The 22,093-nt window shown below is 36.7% G+C and overlaps 1 protein-coding gene and 1 pseudogene across 3 annotated transcripts in view; one reads left to right on the plus strand and one right to left on the minus strand.

Moving 5' to 3' along the window:
• Positions 1–19,265, plus strand: part of Samd8 (sterile alpha motif domain containing 8) — a 64,748-nt gene extending 45,483 nt beyond the window's left edge. For 2 of the 3 annotated variants that reach the window (XM_026390203.2, XM_026390205.2), the window contains exons 5-6: positions 14,309–14,459; positions 14,632–19,265. In XM_026390203.2, the coding sequence (XP_026245988.1) occupies positions 14,309–14,459; positions 14,632–14,936 (456 nt within the window). In that variant the 3' untranslated portion in view covers positions 14,937–19,265. The remainder of the gene's footprint in view (positions 1–14,308; positions 14,460–14,631) is intronic. The other variant, XM_026390204.2, reaches the window with a different exon arrangement.
• LOC113183784 (large ribosomal subunit protein eL27 pseudogene) lies at positions 11,970–12,373 on the minus strand (annotated as a pseudogene).
• Positions 19,266–22,093: the final 2,828 nt, after the last annotated feature.

The raw sequence follows: 22,093 nt of genomic DNA on the forward strand, positions 1-22,093 counted from the left end.
GTACTTAGTACTCTAAATTCTTTATGAGATATACAAATAATGGTGGATTTGTTTTTTTGTTTTTTTTTTTAAGAGAGAGTGAGGGAGGAGAGAGAGAGAAAGAGAGAGTTTTTAATATTTATTTCTTAGTTCTCGGCGGACACAACATCTTTGTTGGTATGTGGTGCTGAGGATGGAACCCGGGCCGCACGCATGCCAGACGAGCACGCTACCGCCTGAGCCACATTCCCAGCCCAATATTTTTATTTTTTAGTTATTGGCGGACACAACATCGTTGTTTGTATGTGGTGCTGAGAATCGAACCCGGGCTGCACGCACACCAGACGAGCATGCTACCGCTTGAGCCACATCCCCAGCCCCATGGATTTGTTTTTTTTTTTTTTTGTTTTTTTTTTTGCACTTTGTAGCATATTGGTGTACTGTTGACACATCATCTCTTTTGATTAAACAGAGGAGAAATTATGCTGATAGGAATAAGAAAGAGGATTGTGAGTATGTTGAAAAATGTTTAAAAGAACTTGAAAATCACCTGTCCTTGATTCACAAAATTGATTGTTGTAATTGGTTAAATTTGGACAAAAGAACTTATTATTCTACTTTTCTAAGCCTTCAAGGCTTAGTTCTGTATTCCCAAATATTCATTAACACCTTTGTTGTTATTTTAGTGTTGTTTGTAAACCAAAATTAGGTGTTAGTTCCTGTACTGTAATTAAAATAGCTGACTTACCAACTAGGGAAGATTAAGCAGCCAAAGGAGATCCAGATATAAAAATAATGCCCCTTGAGGTAAAGAGTAACAAACGTTCTCTAGGTATTAGGAATGTTTTCACTGAGCAATAAGAAAGTGGAGGCGGGGCCGGGGATGTTGCTCAGTTGGTAGAGTGCTTGCCTCCAATGCACAAGGCTCTGGGTTCAATCCCTGGCACCACAAAAATAAAAGAAAGAAAGTGGGCGAGGAGGAGTGGTTAATATGACTTAAGAGTTGACATAAAGAAACTCTTTATTTTTAAGGTAAAAGTTGGGAGATTTTAGATTTTTCAAAAAAGGAAAAGTAATTTTTTCCTAATCATAAAGTTATATAAGCTTATTGTAAAACTACAAATTATATAGAGATGTTAGCATTAAAAAGTGAAAGCTCACATAAATCCTTTTTTTTTAACCCATCCTGCAAGTAATACTTTTAACAGTAGTATATATAGCTGCACAGACCATTTTTAAGCAGATTTCTTTTTTTTTTTTTCCCCAAAGATAACAGTTTATTAAAGACAATGTTCAGCTGGGTTGTAGCTCCTGCCTGCAATGCCAACTACTTGGCCCAGGTCCAATGCAGGGAGCCACCTTCCCAAGCAGGTTTCAGCAATGGCTAAGCCTCTGGCAGCTCCCCACACTCCCAGTCTCCCTTGGGGGCCCTTTGGAAGGGGGGAGGGCCCTTCGGAAGGGGGAAATCAAAAGCACAGGGAACACAGGCAACACTGAAAAGTCTGTAAATCTCTGAATTCCCTCAGCAGCTGAGGGTTAGGATTGGACATTTCCCCAAGTGGAACAGGAAACTCAAAACTACTGGCCACTAGAAATTCGGCATATTGAAAATACACTAGACTTAGGGGAAACCACATTCCCATTTCACCCCTGCATGTCCTCTTTGCAGGGGCGGGGGGGTCTTAGTAGGGTCCCATGAGACCAGGATTCTCAACCCCTGGCCTTCTGAATATGCTAGTCTTCATGTAAACAATTAGCTGAGGCCAGGATGGGCATGCTCAAGGCTGTAATCCCCAGAGGACTGCAGCAATAGTAGGCAAGCCTGGACAATTTAACCACACTGTCCCAAATGGCTGGGATGTGGCTCCGGGATTACTCTGGGGGCTTGAAGTCTTATTGAGGGCTGGACACAGAAGTCACAGGCTCCCGGAGGCCACCTCAGACAGCATTAAGCAGATTTCTTACACGCTCACATAAGTTTATATAGATGGATACTTTTTAAATAAAGATCGGATTATATCTCAGGCACTATTATTTAGTTTTTTTGTTTTTGTTTTGTAGGTTTGTTTTTATTTTTATTTATTTTTTTTGTACCAGAGATTGAATCTATAGGTGCTTCATTACTGAGCCACCATCCCCAGCCCTTTTTATTTTTTATTTCTTTGGTACTGGGAATTGAACCAAGGATGCTTTACCACTGAGCTACATACCCAGTCCTTTTATTTTATTATTAATTTTTTTTGAGACAGGATCTTGCTGCATTGCCAAGGCTGAGTTTGAATTTGTGATCCTTTTGCCTCAGCCTCTCAAGCCACTGGGTTTACAGGTGTGTGCCACTACCTGGTTTTAGCTTATTTTTAATTTAATATTATGTTTACTTTTTCTGAAGAAATATATATGGTTATTCACTGTTATAACAGCTTCATGATATTCCATTATATGAATCTCCTTAAGCAGAATTGTGAAATTAAAGAACTTTTTTTTTTAAGTATTTTTTTTTTAATATTTATTTTTTAGTTCTCGACATACACAACATCTTTGTTGGTATGTGGTGCTGAGGATCGAACCCGGGCCGCACGCATGCCAGGCGAGCGCGCTACCGCTTGAGCCACATCCCCAGCCCTTTTTTGTTTTTGTTTTGTTTTGTTTTTCAGAGTAGAAATTAGAAGTTTATTAAAGGACAGCAGAAAAGACTTCTCCCGGAGGAAGAAGGGGACCCAGAAGGTGGAATCCAAAATTAAAGAACTTACACATTAAAAATTGTGATAATTTGTTTTTCCTTTCTAAAGGAAAACATTAAGGATTCACTTATTTACTTTTAGTTTTCATACACATTAACAATATGTTCAGGAGGCTGAGGCAGGAGGATGACAAGTTCAAAGCCAATGTGGGTGATTTAGCAAGACTGTTTCAAAATAAAAACGGCTGGGAATGTAGCTAATTGACTCATTTTTTGGGGTGGATTACTAGTTTTTTGTTAAGCTTTTTATTTCTTTATATGTAGATCAGTGGCTGGCAAATATTTCCTCCCATTCTCTAGATTGTTTCTTTTTTTTTTTTTTTTTTAAGAGAGAGTGAAAGAGGAGAGAGAAAGAGAACTTTTTTTAATATTTATTTTTTAGTTCTCAGCGGACACAACATCTTTGTTGGTATGTGGTGCTGAGGATCGAACCTGGGCCGCACGAATGCCAGGCAAGCGCGCTACCGTTTGAGCCACATCCCCAGCCCCTAGATTGTTTCTTTTTCTTTTTCTTTTTTTTTTTTTAAGAGAGAGAGAGAATTTTAATATTTATTTTTTAGTTCTCGGCGGACACAGCATCTTTGTTTGTATGTGGTGCTGAGGATCGAACCTGGGCCGCACACATGCCAGGCGAGCGCGCTACCACTTGAGACACATCCCCAGCCCTAGATTGTTTCTTTACTCGGTAAACTTGTTAACTTTTGCTGAACAGAAGCTTGTTTGATGTAGCCTTGATATTTTTTGCGTTTGTTTCCTGTACTTTTGGAGTCATATTCATAAAATCATTGCCATTGCAAGTATCTTAAAGTGTTCCCCCTTTTCCTCTAGTAGTTTAAGATTTTCAGGTCTTACACTAAGTGTTTAGTTGACTTTTCTACATGATGCAAGATACGAATCAAGTTTCTATATCTTTTTTGAGAATTAATTCCCTTTAGATATATGGATTTATTTCTGAGTTCTCTCTTTTTTTTTTTTTAAGAGAGAGGGGGAGAGAGAGAGAGTTTTTAATATTTATTTTTAGTTCTCGGCGGACACAACATCTTTGTTTGTATGTGGTGCTGAGGATCGAACCCGGGCCGCACACATGCCAGGCGGGTGCGCTACTGCTTGAGCCACATCCCCAGCCCCTCTGAGTTCTCTATTCTGTTCCAGTGGCCTCTGTATTTTTTTTTAATGCCAATACTGTGCTATTTTTGTTATTAAGGCTCTGTAGTAATATCTTGGACTCAGTTGTTATGATGTCTCCACTTTGCTTCTTCTGCTCAAGATTGCTTTGGCTTTTGGGCGTCTCTTGTACTTCCATATAAATTTTAGGATTATTTTCATTCTGTGAAGAATGTCATTAGTATTTTGGTGGGAATTGCATTGAATATGTACATCACTTTGGGTAGTATGGACATCTTAACAATATTCTTCCAATTCATGAACACGAGAGGGCTTTCCACCTTTTTTTTTTCCAGTTGTAGATGGACACAGTACCTTTATTTTATTTATTATTTTTATGTGTTGCTGAGGATCAAAAAAACCCAGTGCCTCACATGTGCTAGTCAATTGCTCTACCACTGAGCCACAACTGCAGTCCAACTTTCCACCTTTTAATGTCTTAATTTTCTTTTTTCTTTTTTTTAATATTTATTTTTTAATACCTTTGTTTTTATGTATTTATTATTATGTGGTGCTGAGGTCAAGCGCTCTACCACTAAGCCACAACCCCAGCCCCTTCATTTTCTTTTTTTAGTATTTTGTGGTTTTCATTGTAGAGGTTATTCACATTCTTGGTTAAGTTTAATCCTAAGTATATTATTTGTTTATTAGTTGTGGCTATTGTTAACAGGATTGCTTTCATGATTTTACTGAACCAATTCATTATTGTTGTATACAAAAGCCACTGATCCCCCCTCTCCCCCCAGTCAGGGATTGAACTCAGGTCACTTGACCACTGAGCCACATCCCCAGCCCTATTTTGTGTTTTTATTCAGAGACAGGGTCTCATTGAGTTGCTTACCGACTCACTTTTGTCTGAGGCTGGCTTTGAACTCATGGTTTACAGGTGTGCACTACACCATGCCCAGCTATGCCTCCGATTTTTTTTTTTTTTTTAATATTTACTTTTTAGTTGTAGTTAGTTGGACACATACTTTTATTTTTATTTATTTATTTTTATGTGGTGCTGAGGATCAAATCCAGGGCCTTGCACGTGCTAGGCTAGCACTATATCGCTGAATCACAACCCCAGCCTAGCCACTGGTTTTCTTATGTTAGTTTTGTATCCTGATATTTTTCCTGGATTTGTTTATCAGTTTTAATAGTCTTTTGCAGAATCTTTCATATCTGCTAAATAGGGATAATTAGACTTGCTCCTGTTTATTTGCTTTTTCTTTCTTTCTTAATTGCTCTGACTAAAACTTCTAGTACTATGCTGAATAAGAGCAGTGAGAATGGACACTGAAATGCTTGCAGTTTTTTCCCATTTAGTATTATGTTTGCTGTGTGGATTTGTCTATAGCTTTTATTATGTTGAGGTATGACCCTCTTATGCCTACTTTTTTCATCCCTTATCATGAAAGGATGTTAAACTTTATCAAATGTGGTTTCTGCATCTATTGGAATGATCATCTGACCTTTATCCTTCATTTTATTTATGTAATGTGTTACTTTTGTTGATTTGTAAATGTTGAATCATCCATCCTTGTATCCCTAGAATAAAACTAAAATAGTCTTGGTTATTGTGTGATCTTTTTGATGTGCTGTTAAATTCAATTTGCAAATATTTTGTTAAGGATTTCTGCATCTATATTCATGAGGAACATTGGTGTGTGTGTGTGTGTATGTGTGTGTGTGTGTGTGTGTCCTTGTTAGGTTTTAGTACCTCAGAATTAGTTCAAAAGCATTTACTCCCTTTCAATTCTATGGAATAGTTAGCATTAGTGTCAGCTCCTCTTAAAAGATTTCATAAAATTCACACGTGAAACCATTCAGTTCTGAACTTTTCTTTGGAGACTTTTTTTTTTTCATTGATTCAGTTTCATTATTTATTATTGATTTATTCAGGTTTTTTCTATCCTCTTTTCTATCCTCTTGGTTCAATTTTGATAGATCATGTAAGTCCAGAAACTCGTCCATTTCTTCTAGATTTTCCAGTCTGTTAACATCTAGTTTCTCAAAATAATTCTTTATGGTCTTTTGAATTTCTGTAGTCATAGTGTCTCTTTTTTAATCTCTCATTTTATTTTTTGGGTCTTCTTTCTTTCTCAGGCTATTTAAAGATTTGCCAATTTTATCTATATTTTCCAAGAACCAATTCTTAGTGTATTTCTTTTAGACTCAATTTTTTTTCCTGCTCTGATCCTCTACTTATTTGGGGGATATATATTTTTTTCTTTTTTCTTTTTAGGACCTTGAGATGCATCATTAGGTTGTTCATGTTAAATCTTCCGTTCTTTTTCTATTTATTTTTAATGCTCTTTTAGTTGTAGATGTACAAAATACCTTTATTTTATTGTTTTTATGTGTTGCTGGGGATCGAACCCAGTGCTTCACACATGCTAGGCGAGCGCTCTACCACTGAGCCACAACCCTGACCCTCTATTTTTTTTTTTAATGTGGGCATTCATTGCTATAATCATTCTTATAATACTGTTTTATTGCTATGAACATTCTCATAATACTGTTTTTACTGTATTCCAGGGGTTTTGGTATGTTGTGTTTCCATTTTCATTTAAGGAATTTTTCCATCTCTCTTCTTTTAAAAAAGAAAATATTTATTTTTTAGTTGTAGTTGGACACAATGCTTTTTTTTTATTATTTTTTTTATGTGGTGCTGAGTATTTTTTTTTTTTTTTTTTTTTTTTTGCAGTTTTGTGGAGATTTTTTTTCTTTATTGCGAAACTTAAGACTTGGGTACATCAAATAAAACCAATTTCACGGGGAGGCAGGTAATGACCAAATCCCATAGTAGAAAAAAAATTAACACTGTCTGGGCTATAGTAGAACCCAGAAGAATATATTCTTATAATTGAAAAATTCTAGGCGTTTTCATAATTGACCTTTTGATACAAAATGACCTAATAAATTTGCAACTTGTGGTTCTTGACGTTGAGGTCCATAGGACAAGCTAGGAAGTCTTCAAACCTTGAGCTGATTTCCACCAGGGGTTATTATTTGGCTTTTGAACTGGTTTTTCCTCGTCTAAGAGGTAGCAGCAGCAACAGCGCCCACCTTCTGGGCAGCTTCTTTCTTGGCATGATGAGCTTGTAGAACCGCCACAGCTTCATCCACCTTGGAGCGGAGAGACTCAGGGGACTCCAGCATGTGTAGCAGCTCAGAGTTATCAATCTCCAGCAGCATTCCTGTGATCTTTCCAGCCAGGTTTGAATGCATTGTTTGGATAAGTGGAAACAAACGTTCTCCCAGCATCTGCTTCTGTTCCTGGGGTGGTGCTGCAGCAAGCATGGAGGCGGTCAGGGGCATGTGCTAGGCGAGCGCTCTACCACTAAGCCACAACCCTAGCCCTCCATCTCTCTTCTAACTTCCTCAGTGACCCACTGTTCAAAAGTATGTTGTTCAAAGCTATATAAATTTGTATAAAATTTCTCTTGCTGTTGACTTCTAATTTCAATTTATTGTGATCAGAAAAGATATAATATGATGTTAATTTTTAAAAAATTTGTTAAGACTTGTTTTGTGGTCTTATAATAATGGTCTGTTCCAGAAAAAGTTTCACATATTGATGAAAAGAGTGTGTGTTCTACAGGTACTAGATAGCATACTCTATAATTTGTCTGTTAAGTCCATTTGATCTACTTTGTAGTTTAGTTCTGACATTTCTTTGTTGGTTTTTTTTTTGGGGGGGGTTCTGGATGATCTATTCATTGGGGAGAGGGGGTATTGAAATATCTAACTTTTATTATATTGGAACCTATCTCTCCCTAATAGTGTTTGTTTTATAAAATCAGATATGTCAATATTAGATAGATAGATGTATAGATAAATTGCTTATTTTGGCACTGGTGATTAAACCCAGGGACATTTTATCACTGAGCTACATCCCCAGATCTTTTTATTTTTATTTTGAGAAAGGGTCTCTATAAGTTGTTGAAGGTTTCACTAAAAATTGCTGAGGTTGTCCTTGAATATGCAATCATCCTGCCTCAGCCTCCCCAATTGCTGCAATTATAGACATAAATGCACGTACATTTATAATTTTTAATCCCCCAATTGCTCTCTCGATCATTATATAGCAACCTTCTTTGTCTTTTTTTACTGTTTCTTCTTTTGAAGTTCATTTTTTAAAATACAACTGTAGCTTCTCCTGCTTGCTTTTGGATTCTATTTGCTTGAAAGATCCTTTTTATCCTTTCATTTTCAGACTGTGTATCCTTACCAGAGAGCTAACTTTCTGGTAGGCAGTTTATTGTTGGTTTGTTTTTTAATCCATTCAGCCAGTCTGTGTCTTCTAACTGGAAAATTAAGACTGCTTATCCTCAGAATTAATAACAGGTTTGTGCCTGTTACTTTGTTGAGTTTGTTTTGGATATTCTTTAGTTCTTTTATTCATCTTTGTGGTTTGATAATTTACTTTTTCATAATGTTTGATTCTTTTCTATTTCTGATCTGTGTATTTACTCCTCTAGTGGGATTTATATTTTCACATGCTATCATGAAAGAAATTTCCATTTCTGGATATCAAGTTCCCTTAATCTTTCATAAGTCTGGTTTGGTGGTCACGTATTCCCTTAGTTATTGCTTATTTTGGAAGGTCTTTATTTCTGTTTTGGTTCTGAAGGATAATCTTGCTGGGTGTAGTAATTTTGGTTGATAGTAAAGTTATTTTCTTTCAGGACTTCAAATACATTATTCCATGCCCTCTTGGCAATTAGAGTTTCTGCTGAGAAATGGAATTTTCCTTAAAAGTGACTTCATATTTTTTCATGGCAGGTTTTAAAATTCTTTGTCCTTTGACAAAGAATTGGACTATAATATGTCATGGTAAAGATCTTTTCTGGTCATGTCTATTTGGGGTTCTCTAGGCTTCCTATACTATACTACATGACCAAGTCTATCCCAAGATTAGGAAGTTTCTGCTATGCTGATGATGCAGACATTTGATGTTTTAAAAATCTTTTTCTTCTATCATATATTTTTAAATTTCTTTCTGAATGTGGTACTTCAAAAGACCTGTCTTCAAGCTTCAATATTCTTTTTCCGCTTAATCTAGTCCATTATTGAGGTTTTCAGCTGACCTATAGAGCTTTTCATTTCCAAGATTTCTGATTTTTTTTTCTTTTTCAGAATCTCTATGTCTAGGCTGAGTTTCTCATTCATATCATGCATTGCCTTCTTACTGTCATTTTCTCTTGAATCTCCTTTAACTTTTTTTAAAATTCTTTTGAAATTTATCAGGCATTTCATCCACTTTGATACCTTTGGAATCTGTTACCACACAGTTATGAACATCAGGAGGTGTCACTTTACCTTGTTTTTTTAACTTTTCTTGGGTTCCCATATTGCCTTTTATACATCTGATGAAATGTGTGTATTCTCTGCTTTTTATGGGATAGCCTTGTTAGTAAGCAGCTTTTTCCTAAAGGTGTGTCTTGGTGTATTAGTTTGTTATGCAGTTTTGAGTTTCTTTCTAGGTCATACCGTAATCTCCCTGTAGTTTTATTTTTATTATTGTTTTGGACTATGCTTAGTACATTTGGGCACAACACTTTAACATATCGGAGTTGAAAGAACCACTGTCTCTGCAGGTCATGCAGGAGTGAAAACGCTAGCATTTAGACAGGTGTGGTGTAGATAGCAGAGTATGTGAGGTGCACCCTGTATAATTTCTTCAGTGGGAGTAGTAACCTCTTTCAGATGATAGGGATTTCCTCAGGCACCTCTGAAGTTGTTTCTGCTACTCAGAAGGGTGTCTGGTATTGGCTGCTCCAGTAGAAATGAGGGACATTGAGCATTTGTCCTCTGATCAGGCCCTGGTGCAGCTCCAGGTGCTTTACATAGAGAGGTGGGGACAAGAATTATAGCACCCACCACCAGAGGCACTACTCAGTCTTGTTAGCGGTTCATGAGTAGACAAAGTGTGGGGGTGACCAGTGCAGGGAATCTGCACAGGGCAGATGCAGAAAGAAAACTTGGATTAGTCCTCTCTGCTACTACTCCAGGAACTGGACCTCAGAGACTCCCTGTAGGGAAGTTTTAAATTGTTTCTTTTTCCTCTGAAGTTTTGATAATTTCAGTTTCTGAAATAAACAATAATAAATTAACAGGAGAAAAAGCAAACACATTTACTGTTATGTAGAAGTTTAGAAACATACATAAAATATGACCAGGTGATTGAAGCTTAAATCTTGCATTACACAAAGGATTAGGGATTTAGGGTTCCCAGAACAGGTTCGATGGCAATACAACCCATAAGAGGTTCAGGAGAAGAACTGCATGGCCATCAAAAACTGTCTTATGATATAGACAAAGTTTCCTAGGAATAGCCCTCAAAAACTGCCTGTGGCCACATGTCAGACCCCCCCAGTCTCCTTTCTATGAAAAGATCTTTTCTAAGCAGATGTGGATATCTTAGAGAAAGCCTCTATTTGCATCTGTGGCTTATTTCACTAATATAAATAGATACAAATTTATTTTATCATAGGCAGATTTTCTTTTTCTTTTTTTTTTTTTTAAGAGAGAGAGAGAGAATTTTGATATTTATTTTTTAGTTTTTCCGTGGACACAACATCTTTGTTTGTATGTGGTGCTGAAGATCGAACCCGGGCCACAGGCATGCCAGGCGAGTGCGCTACCGCTTGAGCCACATCCCCAGCCCCATAGGACAGATTTTCAGAACTATTTCTGCCTGCAGTTCTGTGAATAACACAAAAGAAGTATATTTGGGGTGAGATATTTTACTCTCCCATGAAGCTTGTTACATGGATGAGAGAGGTAGCCGAGGAATTTAAGTGTGGGACAGCCACTGAAGAGAACCATAGATCTGTGCATAGGGCTGCTACATGTGCTACAGAAATAAGGTAGATGCCATTCCTCCAAGTATGGACAGCCTATTTTCTGTCTCTAATGGTTGTTTTCCATTGTCAGTTAGTTATATATGGATATATTTATTCAAATCTGCCCTAAATACTGTTAATTGCTTTGAATTATGATATAACCTACTTATTAACCTGAATTATTTGCAGTAATCATTAAAATAGAAAAAAGAGGATAATAATTAGCAATCAAATCTCTTACAGTGACTTCTATAAGGCATTTAAAAAAAATTTTTTTTTAGTTATACATGGATGCAGTGTCTTTATTTTGCTTATTTACTTTTATGTGGTGCTGAGGATCGAATCCAGTGCCTTACAAGTAGGAGGCAAGTGCTCTACCCCAGCCGCCAACCCATAAGGCTTTTTTTTGGGGGGGGTACTGGGAATTAAACTTAGGGACACGCAACCGCTAAGCCACATCCCTAGCCCTATTTTGCATTTTATTTAGAGATAGGGTCTCACTGAGTTGTTTAGCACCTCACTTTTTTTTTTTTTAAGAGAGAATTTTAATATTTATTTTTTTGTTTTCGGCGGACACAACATCTTTGTATGTGGTGCTGAGGATCGAACCCAGGCCACACGCATGCCAGGCGAGCGCACTACCACTTGAGCCACATCCCCAGCCCCTATCACCTCACTTTTGCTGAGGCTGGCTTTGAACTAGAGATCCTCCTGCCTCAGCCTCCCAAGCTGCTGGGAATATAGGCATGCGCTACCTTGCCCTGCTGCCCATAAGGCATTTAAAAAATATTTTTATTTGTTCCATAAGGCATTTTCCTTGTAATAAATTGACTAAAATCATATTCCCAGAAATAGGGTGTTCATTTTTTAAATTTAGGATCTTCAATGCAAATTTCTAGTCAGAGTATCCTGTTCATTTTGCTCCGATGTGTTTTAGTTTCTACATTTTGGAAAGAATATATGAAACATTTAAGCTGGAAAATGATGAGGAGACTGGAGTAATTGGTAATTGCCTTCTTTTTACTGACATCACTTGTTCTCTGTCTTTGGTTGAGACATTTTCCCAGAGGTCTCCCCCTCCCCTCCTCTCTCCCCCATCCCACCTTCCTTACCTCCTTGTGTGTGTGGGGTGGGGGTGTGGTATTGAATTAAAACCAGGATTGTTCTACCACTGAACCTCATTCCCATCCCCCCCTTTTTTTCTTTCTAAATTTTTTTTTAAATTATGGGAACAATAACAACAGAAACATCTAAAACCGAAGCTTCTAGAAGAACCATTTGTTCTTGCTGTCTTAAACAACTCTTCAAACTTAACCTTGGCCTTCTGATGGGCCTTACATTTAAGAGCAGGATCTCTGAAGACATCCTAGTCAACAACAGTTGTGTCCAAGGGGATATCCACAGAGAGAGTACTTTGTGGGCATGATATGATTGTAATTATAAACTTTCACAAAAGACTTGATCTTTGACCTTTGGAAGTTTTCTTTTTGCCCATGGCAGGTATCACTTTGTGAGGATAGCGATTAATTCTAGCTACCAAAGCATGGCTCTAGAGACACTCTGGTGTGCCATCATCAATGACGACAGCTTTGTGTTTGGAGTAGCGTCTAGCCAGGGCCAACACCATCTTCCCAGGTTTCATGAACTCGTCCATTTCAACAGCAAGCACCAGGCCTACAGCAGAAAGGAAGAAAGAGCATTCTATTCTCCCTTTTTATTCTTTAAGACAGGGTCTCTCTAAGTTGCTGAGGCTGGTGTCAAACTTGTGATTCTTCTGCCTCAGCCTCTCAAATTGCAGTGATTACAGTCATATATCATTGTACCTGGAAATCTCTTCTCTCCTTTTATGAGGTTTTTACCTTGTCAAAAGTAACATCTCTATTCATCAGAGGTCATAGAAGAACCAAATTATGTATATTTGTTGAGAATCTTGCTCTTTTCCAGTAATAAATTTCTCTCTTTTCTCTCAACTGAGGCAGAAAGGAAAAGTGTAAAACAGCAGGTGAACTTTCTAATGAGATTATGACATCTAATGAAATTGTTTTGTTTTGGTTTTTTTGGTCATTACCCATATTAGAATCTATCACTCAAGGTAAATTGCTTTTTAAAGTTTAGGTGTGGGAGTTGGAGTTGGTTTTGGCTGCTGACAACAGGAAATTCAAAATGACTATGATGTAGTAAGCACACATGATATATTATCTCTCAGAATTCTGAAAGTAGGTACTCCAAGCCTGGAATAATAACTTTATAGAGTCATCCAAAATTTATGATTCTTCTATCTTTTTGCTTAACCGTTGTAACCCTTGGCTTACATTTTCAAACCTACTTTGTAGTCCAGATGGCTGCTAGATCTTCAAGTAGGCTAGAAGGAAAGGTGAAATGGTAGAAAAGATTCTCTGAGCTCTCATCTCTTTCCTTTATAAATACCTCTCCCAGCAATCTTTTACACTTTATCTGTTTCTTATTGTATAGAACTTACATGTCTAATACCTATCTTCAAGGAAGACTGGGAAATAAATTGTTCTGGAACTTCGTGGCCACATCAATATATTTGAGTTTCTGTTGCTGGTGAAGAAGGGGGGAATGGATATTGAATGGTAGCCCTTGATCTCTGCTGTAGACTATTTCTTTCTTTCTTTTTTTTTTTTTTTTTTTTCATGGTAGGGGGCGGTGGGGATTGAACACAAGGTACCTCACATGCTAGCCATTTGCCGTACCACTGAGCTACATGCCCAGCCCTGTAACCTAATTCTTTTTTTTTTTTTTAAGATATATTTTTTAGTTGTAGGTGGACACAATACCTTTACTTTGTTTATTTTTATGTGGTGCTGGGGAGTGAACCTTTGTGAGGCATGCGCTCTACTGCTGAGCCACAACTCCAGACCTGTAACCTACTTCTTAAAGCAAGAATAACCAAACAAATACTATTGTGATATCGTATTAAAAGTTTTAAGGTTGAGCTTGGTGCAACATGGTGGCTCTCTCCTGTAATTCTACCTACTTGAGAGGCTGAAGCAAGAGGATTGCAAGTTTAAGGTCACCTTTAGCCACTTAGCAAGACCCTGTCTCAAAATAAAAGGCTGGAGATATAGTTTAGGGATAGAATAATCCTGGTTTTAATCTCCTATATTACCAAAAACCTAAAAATAAAAATAAAAGGGAGGGCTCTGGGAGGAATACAAGCCAGTGTGGTAACACATGGCTGTAATTCCAGCTATTCAGGAAACTGAGGCTGAAATATGAGCCCATCCTGAGCAATATACCAATACCCCCATCTCAAAATGAATAAAGAAAAAAACCTTGGAGATGTTTTTGTGTTATAGCGACCTTTTCTTTGTAGAGGAAGTACTGTAAAGGAGTTTGAATTACAATGATTTCACTTAATTACCAAAATTTTTCTATATACAGTCAAGCTTTGACCAACCATTCTTGAGGTCTACCGGGAATTAATTAGACTGGGGCCCTGTTGATTTTGCTTAGTTCTTCTTATTTCAGAGTTATTCCTCATTTGAATTTCAGTGAGAATGGATGTTGGGAAGCTCTTCCCTTCTTAAGCATTTGAAGCACTAATTCATAGTTTTCATTATAGATATATGGCAGTGTATGGGAAAAATTACACCGGGCTTTTGCCATTTGGAGTGGATTTGGTATGACCCTGACTGGCGTTCACACTTGTGGCGATTACATGTTCAGTGGCCACACAGTCGTCTTAACTATGCTGAATTTCTTTGTCACTGAATGTAAGTATTTGTTTAGTGCTTCTGTGCATGTTAGATAACTAGCTACACAAGGGGCTGTAGAAAGTGTGTAAAGTCCTTTTAAGAAGGAGCAAAACAGCCTCACCTAAGAAATGTGTGACTATAAGCACTGGAGGGAATGCTTTTTAAAATGATCTTTGTGTCCTTTTCCTAGATACACCAAGAAGCTGGAATTTCTTGCACACTTTATCCTGGGTTCTCAACCTCTTTGGAATCTTCTTCATCTTGGCTGCCCATGAACATTATTCCATTGATGTGTTTATTGCCTTTTATATCACAACAAGACTCTTTTTGTACTATCATACTCTGGCCAATACCAGAGCATATCAGCAGAGTAGGAGAGCAAGAATTTGGTTTCCCATGTTTTCTTTTTTTGAATGCAACGTTAATGGCACAGTACCTAATGAATATTGTTGGCCATTTTCAAAACCAGCAATAATGAAAAGACTAATTGGATGAAGACTGTATCTTTGTAATGAGTTTGTGATTAAATATACAGTAGTTGTTGTAAATGAATAACTTTGCTTTCTTCCTCTAGGTTGTTCCTGGATGTGTTGCATTTTGGCTTATATGTTGGTAGAGTTTCCTGTTCTGAGCAAGGCTATGATTATAAATAACAAGAAAAAAAATCAAGAGTTCTTACTTACCTGTTTGAACAGAAAGATTAAATAGAATTTTCTGCCCCTTCACTTCAGGGGGAGACCCACTGTTTGACTGGAGTCAGGCTGTTACCCTTACCTGTTGAGTATTTGCCTTATTGAACATAAGCAAATCAACTTAGGTAGTCACCTGGTTGAAAGATTTTTATTGATTTTCAGTAGGACTCTAGTGGAGAAATAATAGTTTTAAGCTGCTTATTACCTTCTAAAGAAAAACACTACCAAGTAAGCAATATTTGTTCTTTGAACTAATTCCTTTGTTAGTCTGGAAAGTGATTTGTTTTACTGATAAATCATTTTCTGCCTTCTGAACTATAATTAAGAAAAGTACACTGAGTTATACCAGCATGCCTGAAATGAGGAGAATGAAAGGGGCCATATAAGAGGTGACAGAGAACTGATGTGGATGTCATTGGCCTTCTTATTAATGCAGAAATAGGGCTCTATTTTTCACCAAAGATTAAACAAAAGATGCAGTTCCTATTTTGTTCTGAGGGTTTAATATGAACATCAGTGAGTATTCATGAGGAGAAAATGGCTGCATTTATAAATGTAAATGTGGCATAATTTTAATGATATGGGTATCTGGAATAACTTTGTGCTGTAAGTGTTAGATGACAGCCCAATTTAATGCTTTTTAAATGATATATTTAATAAGCGAAATAGGAGTGTTTTATCAGATGTTAAAGTTCTTACGTCAGTAAATAGGGAAATATGCATGCAAAGTTTTTTTTTTTCTTTGAAAAGAAATTTATATAACAGATTGTAGATATAGTGTTAACCTTAATTTCTCATTCTTGGCCATCAAAAAGTAAATAGTCTGAGACATATTTGCATACAAAAAAACTTTGTTGGTTTTTATTTTTTAAAATAATTGTGTATATACATTCTTTCTATATAGTCTTAATTTGGCAGTGAGGAAATTATATACTTAGCTGCTGTTTACAACACTGAAAATTTAGTACTTAAGTAATTTCACCTCTGTGATAACATTTGTCACTTTATTTTTAATGATTTTATATAGTAGTTATGACAGTAGCATGGTGTAGAAGTGGAAATTGACCCCTAACTGATTAACTTAGTTACTTAGAATATTAATTGTATAGTTTTTACATTCCATTAAAAAAAAAAAAAAGGAGTTAGAAAAGGTGCTAACATACTAAAGTCTAAAATTAGGCCATAGCAAAAGCCTGCCACTTCCTTATCTAAGTGAAATATTTTATTTTTGCACTTTGAGTCATAGTCCCATCCCTGTATAAGCTACAGAAGAGTCTGGATGAATTGTATAGGGAAAAACTACATGAATAAGTTTCAGTCAGTGCTGAATAACCCCAATTTGAGTCTTTTGTACATTGTTTATTTCTCATTTGAGAAATGACATGTCAACTCATTTTCTTATGCTTTTAAATCTTATACTTCAGAATCTTATAATATCTTCAATTGTTGATTATGTTACATGCTAGGAACAAAAATGCCAAGGTAGTAGAGCACTTGCCTAGCATGTATGGGGGGCCCTGAGTTTGATCCCCAGTACAGGTGTGGGGGAAATGTCTTACCTAAAGAATTATTGTATAAGCTAATGAAGGAAAGATACTTATTGAAACTCTTTGACCTTTGACATCAAAAAATATTTAACTGCCATTTTTTTCTAAATGACAGAACAGGACTAAATTTAACAAGGAAGGAACTTATGTTGACTTTGGGAAAGTATTTTTTTTTTAATGTGGCACACCTAATTTTAAAATGTTAAATAGCTTATTAATGACAAATGCCCTAACATCAATCTTCTTTCCTTCATATGGATTTTATTGTAGAACAAAGTAGAAATATAGCTGCCACTAACTTTGCAGAGCTATTGACCTTAAGAGTACCTAACAACAGGCTGCCATGAGGATTGTAAAATAACATTTCAGCCTTGTGATTCTCCTATCTGTTTTGAGAAGAAGGTAAGCTAGATTTATAATTTATTGTTTTAACTGTTACAAGGCAGTGTTTACATAAATTAATCACTTCCAAGTCTCTGTTTAGAAAACTTTGAGACAAAATTATTTTTAGTTTTTCTGAAACACAAAACTACATATTTTAGTTGTTTTTTGTTTTGTCCAGAAATTTCCAGGTTTTTGTCTTTATACTTTTTTTTCTTGTTAAAATCTTAACTAGTGAAGATGGAATTTATGTTTACAATTTGGGTATGTATATGGCTGGATGGAGAAGCCACATGCCTTAGGTTTACCTTTTATTTTGACTTTGTACTTGGTTCCACAGTTGCAGACTTGTGAAAAGCTTGCATCCTTGAGAGCATAGTAGAGAAGGAACCAAAAAGGTTTTGGCTTTGGGGGATGCAAATGGAGGTTATGTTGAAAGTCCTTGATGCATTTTCTACATTCTTGGGTACAATGTTGCCCTTTTCTCTTTTTCCGCTTCCCTTCCCTACCCTTACTTTCCTTTCTCTCCATTATTTCCTTTCTTTTTTTAAAGACCACAGTAGGGTAGTGTACTGAAAGATAACTGAATAGGGAGTCAGAGGTTTTGAAAGAAGGCAAGTTTATGGTTAATCAGGTAATTTCGGGGGAAGCCTTTTTGGGCTGTGCTTCAGGATTCTCAACATGACTGTCCTTCCATAGTTCTCTCAGACCAGAATTGCCAGGGCAAAAATTCAACTTCTACATGCTGGCTTGTTTATTGCTGTCCTTCTAAATCTGAAAGCAGTAAGCTAAGCCTTAGAACCAGTAAGTTAAATAAATGTGGGCTGTTCCCCACAAAAGAAAACCCCATGGCCCAGAGAGCTACTGGATAGCATTACCCTTGACTCTGTGAGTGGTAATCTGCCCTACTGTATACCTATCTGAGTATTAGGACTAAGAATTTCAAAAATCCTATAATTTGTACAGAGGGAACAGAGGAGCCAAATCCTATTATAGCTAATAAGAGACAATCTATGCTGGGAATGTCTGTTTAGAAAGTGTTATTCATACTTCATCAACTCATACAACACTACCCTGCTTTGACTGTGTTCAGCAGAAGGCAGTTTTTTCATTAATTTTAAGGATCCTAGATCCAGAATGCTTATGAATGTTAACCATATTTTTTTAAGTTCTCTGATTTAGTAAGTTTATTTTTTGAGTCTTTTTGTAGATTGACATCATCCCATACTGTAAGTAATTTAAACTGTAGTCATTTCTCAGTTAAGGTATTCAGGCATTTGAGACAAAGAAAACTCTATTTTAGAACAGTCCATGCTTTCTAAGCAATATTGGTTGTTTTAAACAGTTTCAAAGCCAACAAAGCAAGATAGTTTTAATGCAGCTTTACTTGGCAGTTTAAAGAGTTCATATTTATAAAAAGTTTACCATACCTCCGTAGCTGTAAAATAACATCAATGGTCAGAATGCTTCAGGGGACCAGTGAAAATGGAAAGTGGTAGAGGTGGTTTGTTGTTTGTTCCCTCTCTGTCTTTGAGTGGCTTTGAATGACTAAAATTAGTGTGGAAGTAGGTTTTGGTCCCCATCTCACCTTAACCTGACAAATGCCTCTAATTTCAAATAACTAATATATGATATTACTTTGTCAAGTTCAATGCAAATATCTGTGAAATCTATAAGCCATTATTTCAGTTACCAATAAGTTAGTTTTTAGAATACATTCTACTCTGAATTAACCAAAGGACTTTTTATTCACTGTACTTCATGTCTCAAAGTAAGGAAGTTTTTGCTTGATAAAAGAGTAGAAAGAACACTGTCAGTTTCATTGTTATTTCAAGTCTGTTTCAGTCTGAACTACTGGGTTGTGGCAAGAACTGAACATAGCCAAGTGATAGTATCAGGTAGTAATGCCATTTTAAAATGACTAATTTTGATAATTTTTCATTCAGAGAATCTGAATTATTAGGACAATGAAGTATTTCTGATATGGATCAAAAGAAGTGAACTCAGTGAGTGAAGCAATGTTAGCCTGGACTAAAGTGGGTATGTTTAGTTTTGAGAATTCTCAAAGTCTCCCTGTCCACAGAGAAACTAGTATTACTTGAAAAGATGTGAAAGTTCCTGTGGTAGCCATACCTTGAAGCACAGTATTGTATATAAGTAAATATCTTGATTCTAAATTAAATCCAGATTTAACTAATATATATTATTTTATATCTTTGTTGTATTAAAATGTTTGAAAATACTAAAAATAAAACATTTGAAAGTTGAATTGCAGTTTCTTATTTAAAGGTCTTTGCATTATTAATGCAACATGTCTTATTTATATGGTGAATTTTAAGTTTCACAATAATTGAGCTCTAAAATCTGTAGTATCTAATCCTTGGCATTTGCTTTTTCTTGGTTGTCCATTAGATAAGTAATTTTTCCTTTTCTTTTCTGTAAACTGGTAAAGAAAAGTGATCTTTCTACAAGTATTAGAATAAGTTATAGATTAAGAAATTGAAGGCTAGGGATATAGCTTAGTGGTAGAATATTTTCCAAACATTTGCCTAGCATTTGTGAGGGCCTCCCAGCACCACAAAAGGAGGGGTGGTGGGCTTGGGATGTGGTTCAAGTGGTAGCGCGCTTGCCTGGCATGCATGAGGCACTGGGTTCAATCCTCAGCATCACATAAATGCCGGGTTTCTGTTCTCGCGACTAAAAGGCTCAGGGGTCACTCTAGTTAAACTGGGCTAACTGGGCTGCACGAAATAACCACACAAGAGACACAAATACCTTTTTCTTTGGGGTTGCTGTGACAGCTCCTCTGACCTTAAGGGTCCGCAGAAAGAGAGAGAGAGCACGCCCTGACCCCTTTTATTGAGGAGAAGCTATTCAAATGAGGCACGGGGTCAGGTTTCAGGGGGCTGAGTCTATCTTCATGATGTCCACTGTCAGCAGGTTGACTGACACCTGGGTAGGTCACACCCAAGGGCACAGTAAGAGGAGGGGACACACACAAGGCACTTCCATGGAAGATTCTATCCTAAACAGGGCAAGGAGTTATACACAAAGGAACAGGTGAGCACAGCTGTAGCAAGACACACCCATTTCTGTGACTGAGCGCTTCAGCACTCAGCTGGGGAGTGTAACTCAGTCACCTGTAAGGTTGGCCTGCCACACATAAAAATAAAATAAAGATATTGTGTCCACCTAAAACTAAAAAGTAAACATTTTTTTTTTTAAAGAGAGAGTGAGAGAGAGAGAAAGAATTTTTTTTTTAATATTTACTTTTTAGTTCTCTGCGGACACAACATCTTTGTTGGTATGTGGTGCTGAGGATCGAACCCGGGCCGCATGCATTCCAGCGCGCTACTGCTTGAGCCACATCCCCAGCCCAAAAAAAGTAAACATTTAAAAAAAAAACAAAGGAGGGGTGGTGGCAAACACATTTAAGTTGTTTTTATTCCCAAATACATTTAAGTTATTTTTTTTGTTTTTGCAAACAAACAAAACAAACTGGTTTTGTAGTGCTGAGAGTAGATCCCAGGGCCTTGTACATTCTAAGCAAGTGCTTTACCACTGAGATTCATTTCCAGCCCCCAGAGTTGTTTGTTTAGATTTTTTTTTTAATGTATATATGTTTTAGTTGTAGTTGGACACAATACCTTTATTTTATGTATTTATTTTTATGCAGTGCTGAGGATGGAACCCAGGGCCTTGCACATACTAGGCAGGCGTTCTACCTCTGAGCCACAACCCCAGCCCTGAACCTGTCTTCTTGATTACCTCAGTAGCACTAGCCCCAGCTGGTCTTTCTTGGGAATTCAGGAAAGAATAGTCCAGAACAGATGGAGAGTCACCTTGGTAGAATGGAAAGTGCACTGTCTTTAGATTCTGAGGACCTGGGTACGAGTTATACTCTGCTGCTAATTAAGTCAGGTTTTTCCAGTTCTTAACTGCTTGTGTTAAGCAGAGAATAGGGAAGCCTAACTAAAAGGTTATATTAAGGGCAAGATTGTTAAGGTACTGTAGTTTTGCTAGCCCAGTACATAATACATAACTATTGAAATATTATTTGAATTTAGGTCAATAAAATGAGGCCATGCCCCAGAGAGTTAGTAAACTAGCTGGAAAATGTCATAAAAAGGTAAAGAATAATATTCTTTAGTGGAACAGATCAGTAGTTTTATGGGTTTTTAAATATTTTTGTTTTTAAAAAAGATTTAAATTTTTTGTTTTTCTTATTTTTTATTTATTTATTTATTAGATCAGTAGCTTTAAGACTCTGTGACAGAACATCTTTAGGGGTAGGGGAAGTGAGGTGGAGCTTTTGATCCACTTGTACTATTTTCATCCATAGATGGTGATTTACATAATTTAGCTTTCCTAGACCTTCTTCTCTTTGAAAAAAGATTGATATAGGAGAAGGAAATGTTTGAAACCACTGAGGCAGTAGGTACATTTACTGTCTTCTCCTGGCAGCTTGGGGGAGGGAGTAAGGACTCCTTGAAAACTGGGGCAAGGGGAAGGGTGTCCAAGAAAAATCCACTAAGGATGTGAAACTTTAATTGAACCTTCCTTAAAGAATAAGTCAATAATGGAATCAAAGGCTTAGAGGGCTCTGATTGCAATGAAAAAAAAAAAGTGTATATTATAGAGTATTGATAGGGTTTGTGTGTTTTGAGTCACTGGGTTTACTAAGCATGTACCACCACGCCTGATCCTGCATTAGTATTTTAAAAATAGTTAGTAATATAATAAGCAAATGATAGAATGGAGACAATGTTATTGATATGCAAATCTTTCTGGAGGACTATCTAAACTGCAGACTATCATTTATTTTCTTAAAAAGCCCTGTAGGGGCTTTTTAAAGCTCTTCTAATCATTGTATACTTCCTGTAGGGAAATTTTTTGTTTGTTCTGATTCTGGGGATAGAATCCAGGGGCACTATTGATTACTACTATGCTACATTCTCCTTTTTTTATATTTTTAATTTTGAGATAAGATCTTGCTAAGTTGTTTTTGTTTAGGGTCAAAGTTGTTGAGTCT

Source organism: Urocitellus parryii, chromosome 5 (genome assembly GCF_045843805.1).
Source record: "Urocitellus parryii isolate mUroPar1 chromosome 5, mUroPar1.hap1, whole genome shotgun sequence".
NCBI classification, from domain to species: domain Eukaryota; kingdom Metazoa; phylum Chordata; class Mammalia; order Rodentia; family Sciuridae; genus Urocitellus; species Urocitellus parryii.